This window comes from Dermacentor andersoni, chromosome 7, assembly GCF_023375885.2.
Source record: "Dermacentor andersoni chromosome 7, qqDerAnde1_hic_scaffold, whole genome shotgun sequence".
In the NCBI taxonomy this organism is placed as follows: Eukaryota; Metazoa; Arthropoda; class Arachnida; order Ixodida; family Ixodidae; genus Dermacentor; species Dermacentor andersoni.
The window spans coordinates 100,234,165-100,246,110 of NC_092820.1; the positions used below are offsets into that span (position 1 = coordinate 100,234,165).

Sequence of the window (11,946 nt, forward strand, 5' to 3'; positions counted from 1 at the left end):
AAAACGCCAAAAGAGCACATTTACCAGTTTGGCTCGTACAAGCTATCGCTTTGGCATGCTTGGCTGGTGCGTCGCCTGGAACAAGGAACGGGGCGAGTACCCAGTGCACTGCCTCGTTGTTAAGCCCACGTCGTAGTGGAGCAGGCTGTAACATTTCTTCGCCGGAGTACAGTGCGTCAGTTTACGCTGTCGTCCTCGCGTTTTTGTTCTGGTCGAGTGCACGATTGTGTTGCTACATCTAGAAGTGAATTGCGGAACGCACAAAGATGCTTGATGGCCGGCTATCTGCAAAATCGTTCGTGCAGCGTTGATTCCCAACGTGCGCAGGACCTGCGCAATCTCGCGCAGTGTCCTTTTCGTCTTATGCTACGTTGTCAATTGCAAGCTCAAAGTTGGCTAGGGCCTGGAGTGTGTACACATCAAAGCAAAGGAATGAAAGGAATTCGTGGGGATGATTATCCATCTCCAGAGTGTATTGTACGCTCGTATTCACGGCGGCACAATGATTCCTTTCCTGTTAGGCGCGAGGAAGTATGCCCCAGATTGTCTTGCACTTCTTCTGGCATTCCTTGTAAGTGGCGTAGTTGTTCGCATTTCCTCCACATCCGCCGAAGATGAACAGCTCGCAAGCTTTGGTCAAAGGGTTGTAGTAGAAGCGCTGCATGTACGCCTCACACGGTCCCGTCGCTGGCGGGTACGAGCAGTCTTCCGGCAGGGAGACTGCGTGGAAAGTAGACAGCCTTGTCAGAAGGCGACATTACCTACAATTCTATTCAGTTATGGGGTATCGAACATCGTGTGAAAACTGGAGCGCATCAAATGGAACGTCCGGGCAACAGAGCGCAAGAACGAGCGATTTGCATCGCCTGGTGACTAACGGCACTTCACTAACGCAAATCTCCACCATCTTAGAATGTTTCCCACACTGTTTGCCTTAACAAAAGTGCTGTAGAGGGCGCGAAGCGTACGTGCCTATGTATTTGCCTTAATTAGATTGTCCCTCATAATGGTGGAAATTGCCTAATTTTGCGAACAGGTGGTTTAACTGCTTGCTGCATCGCCTAACATTGCTTTGTGCTGCTGTAAAACTGAATAGCATATTGAGCCGTTGTTCATCGTAAATTAGAGCTAAGTTCTGTTTTGAAAAATTCACCGACGATTGCGATAGTCCTTAATGGGAAATTTGAGCGCAGGTCTATACGTGTTTTCAGTTCGCGATGTATTGGCTGGCTTGCACAATCTGTCCCTTGTGGCACGATGCAAACGGAGCGAAGTATAGCGTGGCTGCGGCGATAATCGAGAGATTGTGAGAGGCAGCGCGTGGGTGATACATGGGCGCGTTTCACAGCTGCCACCGCAGACAAACCTCCGCTCATGCAGCGCTTTGTTCCCATAAATGGCATCGGTGGACGCGCTCGCCACGTGCCTTATTGATGGCGCCGTTGGTGCAGCATAAGGCGCACACTTCTCTGGCGCCATCTCGTAGCTATCTCAGCCGCTGAACGCGTCTGGCGCGGTACTACGCTTTTCTTCTCCCGCTTTCGATATACCCTGCTTCGCTTTCCGCCTCATGGTTACGCTGCAACCTCCTCCTCCGCTTTCCTCCTCGTGCTTCTCTATTCGCTATCGCCGTCTTTGATCCTCCGCTGCACTCTGTGTTCGCGCTTTCATCCTTCGCTGTGCTCGTTCGCTCGGTTACGCCGAGGTACGCCGACGCTCAACGCAGGAACTGGCGTTAGTTGCGCTCTGAAATATAGATATAATAACCACTTTACTAATTTGTAGCACTCTCATAACTGTCGTACACAATTCATTCTGTGTGCGTGTTCCCACAAAAGTAGATTCTCTAGACCAGAAGCCCAACGTCAAGAAAGAGAGAGGGAGAAAAGACGCAAATACAGTGATGTTAACTAAGCTTATACTTACGGGGCCACCAAGGAAGTTCGAATGCCTCGCTATCGTCCACGATTGCTGAATTAAAGGTTCCTGCGAAGAGAGAATTCGAAACTTTGCCAGTGCCTTCTAAATCTTTCCAAATTGATAGCACGTCACTCGGAAAGAGGGGTCATGATGTTTTATTGGGCATGTGGTTGCAATGGCGAGGACTCGAATGTCCGGAATCCAATTCCAGAAGTTTTTCGGTGATCTTCCCTGAAGTGAAGGCGACAAAATGGCCTTATACGCAGCCTTCTACATGCCAGCCCGATGGCCACTTCCATCTTCAGTTGCGTAATACGTATTTTGAGCTAAGGCCGGCTACACAATCGAAACACCAACAAAATGCAAGGCAGCGATATTTTGCGCATCGCGATTTGTTGCCAGAATTCGGACTGCATGATTAGCAGATTGATCAACAGTACACTTGTAGTGCCACCAGACATGCATAGGACAGGGGAAGAGGAAGTAAAGGCGGACGATAGGGCGGGGCACATGCACAAAGGTTAACTAAGTGACAACTTTTTCTTTTTATATCTCTTTTTCGCGCTTGAAATAAAGTACTTACTGGTTTAGGTGCTGATGAAGCCTATTCGTCAGTAAAATACCATATCCAACCATGAAGTGAAAGTCTCGCTAGGATGTTAGCAGAGAAGCCCAACGTAATAATACAGGTTGGCTAATTTTTCCAACCACGCTTTTTACAAATATTGCTTGTTTTTACGCACTTTTATTTTGCCGTTTCATCGCAAATTTTTTTTTGTCGGCCTTACGGTATTCTTTGGCAGCGCTTCATGAAAAGTGGCCAGAAGTCGACGGAGTACCCGCAGAAAACATCAATTACAGCGTTGGATCTGCCGCATTTATCGCCTCTTTTTCATCTGTCTATTGGCGCTCAGTCTACTGAGCCCCAACATCCACCGAACAAATATTACACTCAACAAAACATGTTGTACCCGGAAGTCTCAAGGTACATCAACGAGCGCTAAAAACTGGAACAACACCTGAGTTTATTTTGACTGGATTAAGTTTCACCTTACACCTACCTTCTTCAAGCTCTCATGAGCCGTGGCATATTCAGGGATCAAACAATTGGACATGCAAAAATCAAGTGTTGCAGCGCTTAAGTTCATTATTTTAAACAATCTAATATTTACTGTTCATTTCCACAAGCGTTATTTACGAGCCCATATCCAGTTTAAAGTCGTTTTAAGTAAGCGTCGTGCATTTGAACATAGAGAGATTGCTTGTATTTGTAGCTCAGCTTTTCTGGCGTTTTTAGCTGTTCTTCGGAAGCCCTAAATAAAATGTTACTTGCCAGGCTCTGATATGCCCTTGGGTTTTGTTCTGGTGATAAGTTCTATCTCCTCGGCGCTTGTAGAAAAATAATTTTTAACGTTTAAGATTTTGCATCGCACGAAGTTGGCTGGCCTGTATCAGTTGCTCATCAGCATCAAAAGTGTCACCAAAAGTGTTACGTAACGGCGACGGTTGAAAGTGCGCTGGGTATTTAGTGCAACTGCACGCCTGTCGCGCGCGGGTCTGCAGTCTTCTACAGTTGTGTTCGACGCCAGTGCTTGGCGCATGCTCTACATGTGGTCGCTGTCGTATCTCGTGTTTTCTTTTGTAAACACGATGATAGTGTGTCTCATGGTTTGTTGCAAACAACCATTTACATTTGTCTCATTGCGATCTCAGGACTTTTGTGACGGTGTTCCGCGGGACTCCTCATCTCAGACAATAATCGTCACACACTGACGCATGCATCTCTCTCAAGTGTAGCGTGGACAGTCCGCAAATTTTCTGGCGGCAGTGTCCTTCGGATGCCGAAGTCTGTTGGCTGTAAATGTCAATGGCGGTTATCGATGAAGGTAACGCAGAGGGCTTCGTCCTTCTTAATATGTGCTGGCGATTACCTTGCAAAGATGCTTTGTCCCTCGATTACCATAAAAGAATTGTATATGTTGAAGTTGACATAAATGTATACCTGTCCAATCTTAGAACGCGAAGTTTGTAGGCGTTCATGTCTAGGTACTTCTTCTTTAAGCTGTAGACGCTCCATGGCCGGCCGCTTTAATGTGCGCTTCTGTAGAAAATGTCACGGCCAAAGTGAGGGACGCCCGGTGCGTGTTATATCGGTATTTTTCATAATATTTGGCGGACGCTGCCTGGAGCGTGAGGGGGTGTCTGTGTGCTGACCAGCTGCAAATTAAGTGCGCAAGAGTGTCTTTAGGTGAGGGATACAAATTATTCGCTCCTCAGTCAATAGGGGAAACATTGTTGAGTCCAGAATGACCTCTAAGAAGCATTTTCGATGCGACCATGTGCACCGCCACATACCTAAAATGGCCAACACATGCGTACTTTTGCGCCACCAGACAGGCCAAGAACGACAGCAAGAGTACTATTTAAAGCACTTAAATTTGGTCCATTCTGGGGTAGGAGCAGTGGCAGGCGCGGCTTGCTAGTGTTCCCGAAGGCAATATATTTTTTGGCTTTGTTTGTGTTTACACAGCCCGTAAGAATAAACGAACACGCGGTCGGCAAGCAAGATACGAAGGCGGCTAGAAAGACTACAGCCTTGCGGTCTCGGCCTTGGGGGACGTTCTGTTTACGGTGGGCCTCACAAATCATCCCCGTGCGCCTCTGCTTCTTTGACCTCGTTCTCCAACATAAAAAAAAAAGCTATGTTCTTTCGTCACAGGGGGTATAATTTTATAATTCTTCATTTTAAGCACAGTTAGGCCAAATATAAAATTCAGGACTGCTTAACTATTACAGTCTTATGAATCAAAGTGCGCTATAGTATGGGTGTTACAGCAGCAGTGATAACTACAAACAGAAAAGCTCAAGGCAAAAAAAAAATGTTTCGCAAGTATGTAGGAGTATTGTAGGATGTGCAATCAACTGCGGTCATAGTCATATTTATTTATTTATCTATTTAACATACCTTACAGGCGCTTCGAGCATTGTGTAAGGGGGCGTCAAAATCCGTTGCATGCAAAATGGTTCATACACAAGCAGAATAATCAATAAAAGGACAGTAAAGCACAATACATGGAAAATAAAATAAGAACACATAAGTGTAGTACAAAACAGAAGACCAAGCGATGCTGAAATAACGAATATGAAACGCAGGTTAATTAACACGATAAAACAAACAAAAGTAATAATAAAAAGAATGCACTTGACACATGGATCAGTGCGCAATATATCAATGCGTGATAAAGCACGAGCAAGGTATGAACTTAGACATGCTAAAGAACGCCTTGAATGAAATGTACGATGAGTTGGCGATGGAATGTATCAGGATTGGACAGAAAAGCGATGCTGCGTGGCAAGTTATTCCATAATCTGATGGCTCGTGGAAGTGCTCACTAATTGAAAGCTAAAGTATCGCCATAGATGCGTGTAAGACTCAAATGATTGTGCTATCTTTTGGACGTGCGGGATGAGACATCGATATGAAATGGACATGAGCTATTGGAGTGTAAATTCTTGTGAAATGGTGTGAGTAGAGCTATTTTACCACATGCGCATATAGAGTGGAGAGAAAGAACCGTTTTAATCTGAGCGACGTTTGAATGGCAGTTATAGTTTCTTGAGGTGAATTGTGGATAGATTCTAATGTGGTTACCATGTTGTTACGATAGGGATACTAAATGGTGGATGCAAACTCAAGTTGTGGGCCAACAAAAGTAAGGTAAGCTAGTTTGCGAATATTAGCAGGGGAATTTCTGAGCAGCGTAGATTTTTGGGCTTGTTGGTTTATGATTTGAATAGCAATGACTAGCGCGCAGAGAAGCAGACAGTGAAACTCAGACACGCACGACCAGTACGAGCACTAACTTCCAATAAATTTTATTTTTGAAGTTCAGTGTTTGACGGAAGCCCGTCTGGTCAGGATCAAACATAGTGAAAAGATAGACAAAACCCGGGGCACTACGCCGGCCAATGTAAAATTTAAAAGAAAAGCAGACGTTTCGGCTCTCACACGGGAGCCTTGTTCCCAGGTAAAATAAACAAAGGTGCTCGACCAGCTCGTTTAAATAGTCTTAAACACGTTACGCAGGCAGCGCGCACGCACTGACAACAGATTGCCATCGCACCTGTTCAGAGTGTGTGGCGTAGCCTGAATCATGAGAGACTTAAGATAAAGGTGTCGGGATAGCCCTTTTTTCTTGGCGAGGACACGTGCTTTCCCCCAGTCGATTGTGGGGCCGCTTGAAGTGGCATGCTCAGCCAAAGCATTGGATTTCACATCTTCTTTCCTCACGTGATAATGGTGCTGTTTAAGATGCCTCTCAAAGTCGCCAGTTTCCCCAATGTGCATGTAGTCACAATCCGTGCTTGGGACAACGTGCGCAACACCTGGGAATTTCTCGTTTGGTAATTTGTCCTTAACATAGGCGAGCGATTGTCGTAGTTTCTGGTTTGGAATGTGTGCCACTTTAACATTGTAAGAACGCAGAACACTGCTTAGAGCTTCACTTGTGGACGGGATGTATGGTATTCCGGCGCGCTTTTGACATGATGCAGCATAGAGTAACTGTGGAGGCACCATTTGTCGTTAAACAGCACTTAAGCAAGAACACGGGTAACCACCGGCTGATAGTACCCGCCGCACCACGCTTACGTCGGCTGCGTAGTCTTCGTGCCTTGTGCAGATTTTCTCCCCGCGTCGTAGAAGCGTGGAAACCACTGCCCTTTTGTGAGAAGCAGGCTGCATAGAGCCGAAATGCAAGCAGCATCCTGTGTGAGTTGGCTTTCTGAAAACTGCGAACGGCAAAGTAGACCCCTTTCTTTCAATCGGCATATCGAGGAACGGGAGCTTGCCGTCGACTTCCACCGTGAAGTGGATTGCTGCTTCCATACTGTTCAGGTGCGAAGTGAGCGACTGAACGGTTTCTTTATGAATGATGCAAAAACAGTCGTCCATGTAGCGAGAAAAATTCCTTCGGAGTAGGGCTAAACGAAGAGAGCGTTCGACTTTCAGGCGGTTTCATTGTCAAATTAATGGCGTTTACCGATATTGAAGCTCCCATTGCCGTTCCGTCGACCTGTTTGTAGAAACACTTTTGGAACGTAAAGTACGTGTTTGACAAAGAGAACGGCAACAGCCGGGCCAGGTTCGGTGCATCGACGGGCGATCTTTCGGGTAGAGTTACATGCGACTCCAGAGTAGTCTTGCATAAATCCAAGGCCAGTTCTGTTGGCACACTAGTGAAAAACAAGTTCACGTTAAAAGAGAACAAGATGTCGTTTTTATCCAGTACGACGCCACGGACTTTGCCCATCAAGTCATAGGAGCCATATTGACGCAGAGCTCGTGCGTCTTAAACAGAGTGCTACTCCATGCAATGACCCGGGGGGCAAGCTGTGCGCAATACAGCGCTGGTGCCATTCACGTTCCTGCTGCCAACAAAGACATCGCTGTTCCTGTTTTCATGTGACAACCCATTCGCATTCGGCTATCACTGCCAAAGCTGTAGCGAACGGTTCGCATTCTCAGGCGGTACTGGGCCATTGGCTTGAACAAACGCTTACATTCGTTGCATGTCTGTACTTATTTATAAAGGTACAGAAATTATTACGTATAGGGACCGAGGTTATGTCCACTCCAACAATGAGAGAGTCGGCGAGCGAATGACCTGAGAGCCGTTTGCATCGATAGCAGGAGCAGAAGCAGCTCTCTTTTGTTCTTCGGTTTTTCTTCTAATCTTGCAGCACGATGCACGAGACTATGCATACGTATAGTAATATAGATAAGCCAAATGAGTGGCATGTTTCAAGCGTTCCATCGTCGTGAAAATTTGAATTATTAAAAAAAAACGCTAATAACCACGAAAGCCCTGTCTCACGTCTCTTATATCTCCTGGAACGAAGTTACATTGCGCAATACATGTACTTGGCAATGTTGTGGATCAAGTCGCTATCCATCGCGCTAGCTTAGGGACTATGGCGTTGCGCCACTGAGCTCGTGGTCGGGGCTTCGACTCCGGCTGCGGCGGTGTAATCTTAATGGAGTGAAATACAAGAGCACTCGCGGAACATAAACTTTGGTGCATGCTAAAGAACTCCCGACGATCAAAGCTAATTTGAACACCTTCACTATGGCGTGCGTCACAATCCTATCGTGGTTCTGGCGCATAAAAGCCCTGAATTGCTGTTTGTCTGCAGGAATTCGTATGCCGGCAAGTACAGGCGAAAGAAGTCGGATATGTACACATCAGGGTAAATACTCAGTAATGAAGGCGCCATGCGCACTATAACACTGCGGCCAGCAGGCTGGCAGCAACCATAAACGCAGTGTCGTGACGAAGCTGGTGACAGAGGGTGGCCCACCATTTAAGCCGCCGAATAACCGACCGTTGTGATATAGCGAGCATGGCGTTACGCTGCTAAGAACGAGGGTGCGAATTTAAATCCCGGCCGCGACGGCGGCATTGCGATGGGGTTGAGTTGCTTAAACGCCCGTGCATCGGGTGCACGTTAAAGAGCCTCAGGTGCTCAAAATCATAGCGGAGTCTCCTACTACCGAGGACCTCATAATCAAATCGTAGTTTTGGCACGTAAAACGCCATAATTTCCTTTTTGTTTTGAGCCGCTGACATAAATTTACGTGTTGATTCACAGACGAAAATTTGCTACACGAAACTCTCTCACGAGCGGTCTCAGGATACGTACTAATTGATCACGCGTCGAGCACAAGAAGCCCTTTTTTTTTGCGAAGTGCTAATGTTTGCTTTAAACAACAACAACAAAAATAAAACACAAGAAAGCCTAATTATCAAATTTCAGTCAATCGCTTTATTTCGGTAGTTGCAATTTTGTGACGCACACCGGCTGCAAACTCTTAAATCAGTACTGAACGCGGAGGCAAGAAAAAAACCGCACGTAGACATCAAGTGCAATTTTTGTTCAACGAGGTCTCATCCTGGCGACATCGCTACATTCGAAAAAGATAACAAAGTCTGAACGTGGACTTTACTTTTACCTGGCTGAACTGCGCAATTTGATTGTTGCATGCATGCCTTCATCTGCAGATATTGCAGTTTTTTCCTGCAGTGAGAACTGCTTCACGGGCTTCTATGCAATTCGATGCGCTTCGCTTTTAAAGCCAAGTGACTGGCGTTGAGAGAATGGGTTCGTATAGGGCCATTCTTGTAATCTACGCGCGCGCTCAAGCTTGCAGTACCAAACACACGTACTTTATCTCGGCGAAGTACGAGTAAATCGAATAAAAATAATTTTCCGTGTTCTTACGTTGCCTTGCAGAAATGTCCAGCTCACTTTCCTGGCGTAGAAAAAGTTGGACATTCTGGGAGGATAACCAGCTTGCTATTCAGTGGTCATGCAATATTTCTCCCGAAAAACACATCACCGCTTTCAGTGCGGTTTCTTCAAGAATGTTGACTATTCAAACATGTGCCAGCTCCGTAATTGCGAGACGGCGCTTCTTCTGACAGTGTTCGCAATGATGCTTAGAGGAGTAACGCTAGCAGTCTCACAACCTTCGCATCGACCGTTCCCCACCTGCGGCAAGCTGTTTTTCCATCCCCTTTTATTTTCAATAATTTATCATTTCTTTATTTCATTTATTTATTAAGCACAAGTAATTTCCCCTATGTTGTCCTTAGTGTCAGTGTTTGTTGGCTTCCTATGGTACGACTAATAAAAATCGGTCCCCTCGGTTAGCTCCCTTTCTTTTGGCTTTTCTAGGGCACACAGGTCAGGCGTACATCGACCAGCCAACGCCAATGGGTGCGAGTGGTGCGTCAACTAATATCTGTGTGTGCAGCAACTAAACGGGCAGATTGAAAGGTGATTGCCGCAGCGGCTGTCACAGTGTATATTCTTGATTGCTTACTCCACATCGCGGGCATATAAGGCATAGGTCCGGAAGAATGCACCATGAAGGGGTTATTTATACTCAGGCCGATGACAGGACATAAAAATTGCAACAGCGCAAACGCATGCAACCACAAAGTAACAAGGACAACCACAAATAACAAAGCATCAGCGCTTGTGTCTCGTCCTTGTTACTTTGTGGTTGCATGTGTTTGCGCTGTTGCAATTTTTATGTCAAGTATTCACCAACTCGCCCAGAATAAAGTTTTAACGATGACAGGAGTTCATCATAAGCAGGCCACAATTGGTACAACTGCATCATTCATTGAAGTCGGAAGCACTAAACAGGTTTCGCGAAGGAAGTCGCAGCTGACTTTGTTAAGAAAGGGAATGGAGTGTCACAGGGATGTCCAGATTGTTTTTAGATTTCAAAAAAAAGGTACATATAACTTGGGGAAAATTAAGGCCCACGTCAAAACCGAGCATATTTTCCCGCACATTTTACTTCAGCATTTTTAGTATGGGAAAATCCTTAGTCCAGTCACGAAGAGGGGCTCATGAAATCGCAGGATGTCCCAGCTAACTGAATGTTAGAACGTACAAACGCATTCCTGCGTGTTAATGCTTTTATACCGTATTTTTACGAAATTGCTAAAGAAAATCAAATAAATTCGAATAATTTCACAACTTGCAAGTTGCACAAGCACATACGAAAAAATTAAATTTGCCTTTTGAATGACATCTAAACAAGAAAATTGGTCTATATTCAATATTTTTGAGGATCCGCATGAGCTCTGTTATCACTCAGGATTCTTTTTATTTATACATTGCTAATTTCTGAACGCCCAGCAAAATATATTTCTTATCTCTTTGTACTGTTATTTCATAGGTGGCAATTATTGAAGAAGCCTCCCTAGGCAGCAACAAGCCAGCTTGGGTGCTCTTGCTCACAAACGCTCACGTTGCCATTCAGCATCTCTATCGACGGAAATAGTACCAGCTATCGTCGCTGTCGATTGACAAGATGATACACTTAGTCAGCGATGAGAACAGGGCGAAACACTGGTTCACACCAGACTCTTCAACATCCTATTGTCTTCTGACGTCCTTAGTTCGTATAAACGCCAGTACCATTATTTAATAAAGTGTGCTTATAGGAGAAGTTCACATCATCAGTGATGCTTGTTACTCTTTCTCGTTTACGTAAACCATACAGACGAAATATAGGACGGCTCAAGAAACAAAGAGTGCGAAAAAAACAAGGAACCAAGGCACAACATTGAAATAAAATGTAAATAAAAGCCGGAATGCACCAACAGATAGTTCACAAAATTAATAACGATAGGACATTGTGCATCACAACACATAATTTAGGTATTTTCAGATCGAAAAAAGTAAATTATGTAAAAATAAAATTATAGCGCAGTCACTTGCAGTTCACATGTAGTGGTTAAAGCACAGTCTGCGATGCAATCATCTCAGTGCACTGGCGGGTACATGACAAATCAAGGAATGCATCACGTTAGAAAAATACAGCAAACTTACCGAAGACACTGCAAAATATCGCCAGAACCACAAGTATCTCCATCGTGCGTGCACAATTGGCCGAGGTCGAGTAACGTGTAAGACACGATTCAAAGCGTCTGAAAAACCGTCGACTTGACCTTTGGGCTGTTGAGTGATCCATGTCACCTGAGCGATAAGACTCGTTACACGCGCTGTCCGGAAGGAAAGATGCTGTTATGGAAAACCAGGCCGTTATCGCACGCTGGTGCCAGAACCTCACGGATGCTTTATTTTTCAGTTACATATGCGCGGGCGCCTCACTGCAACTGCAACCGTTGACAGAAAATCTGTGAAAGTAACAAACTGGTCTCACGCTACACAAGTTCAGGAAAGACAACGTCTTGCTGTGCACTTAACCGTAAACGTGTGAGACCCACATCTAGCTAGTCGACATATCGTTAGCAGATCGTTAGCATGTCGATGCTCAGGGCTGACCTCATTCGTTTCGAGAGGTTTTCATCATGCAGCGCGCGCGAAAAATGCGCTCTCTTACAGGACAATCACGTCGACATGATGATGACAAGCCAGTGACCACGACAACGTGGCAATTACGGCACCTCGTTTACAGATATTTGAGAGATGCTCTTGTACAAA

The 11,946-nt window shown here is 45.4% G+C and overlaps 1 protein-coding gene across 1 annotated transcript; it reads right to left on the bottom strand.

The window, feature by feature from the left end:
* Positions 1-483: 483 nt before the first annotated feature.
* LOC129385679 (kunitz-like toxin PcKuz3) lies at positions 484-11,392 on the bottom strand. The gene is made up of 3 exons (XM_055072592.2): positions 11,332-11,392; positions 1,927-1,986; positions 484-720 (listed from the first exon to the last, which is right to left on the bottom strand). The coding sequence occupies exons 1-3, from the start codon at positions 11,372-11,374 to the stop codon at positions 518-520; spliced, it is 306 nt and encodes a 101-aa protein (XP_054928567.1). The 5' UTR covers positions 11,375-11,392; the 3' UTR covers positions 484-517.
* Between the last annotated feature and the right edge of the window lie 554 nt (positions 11,393-11,946).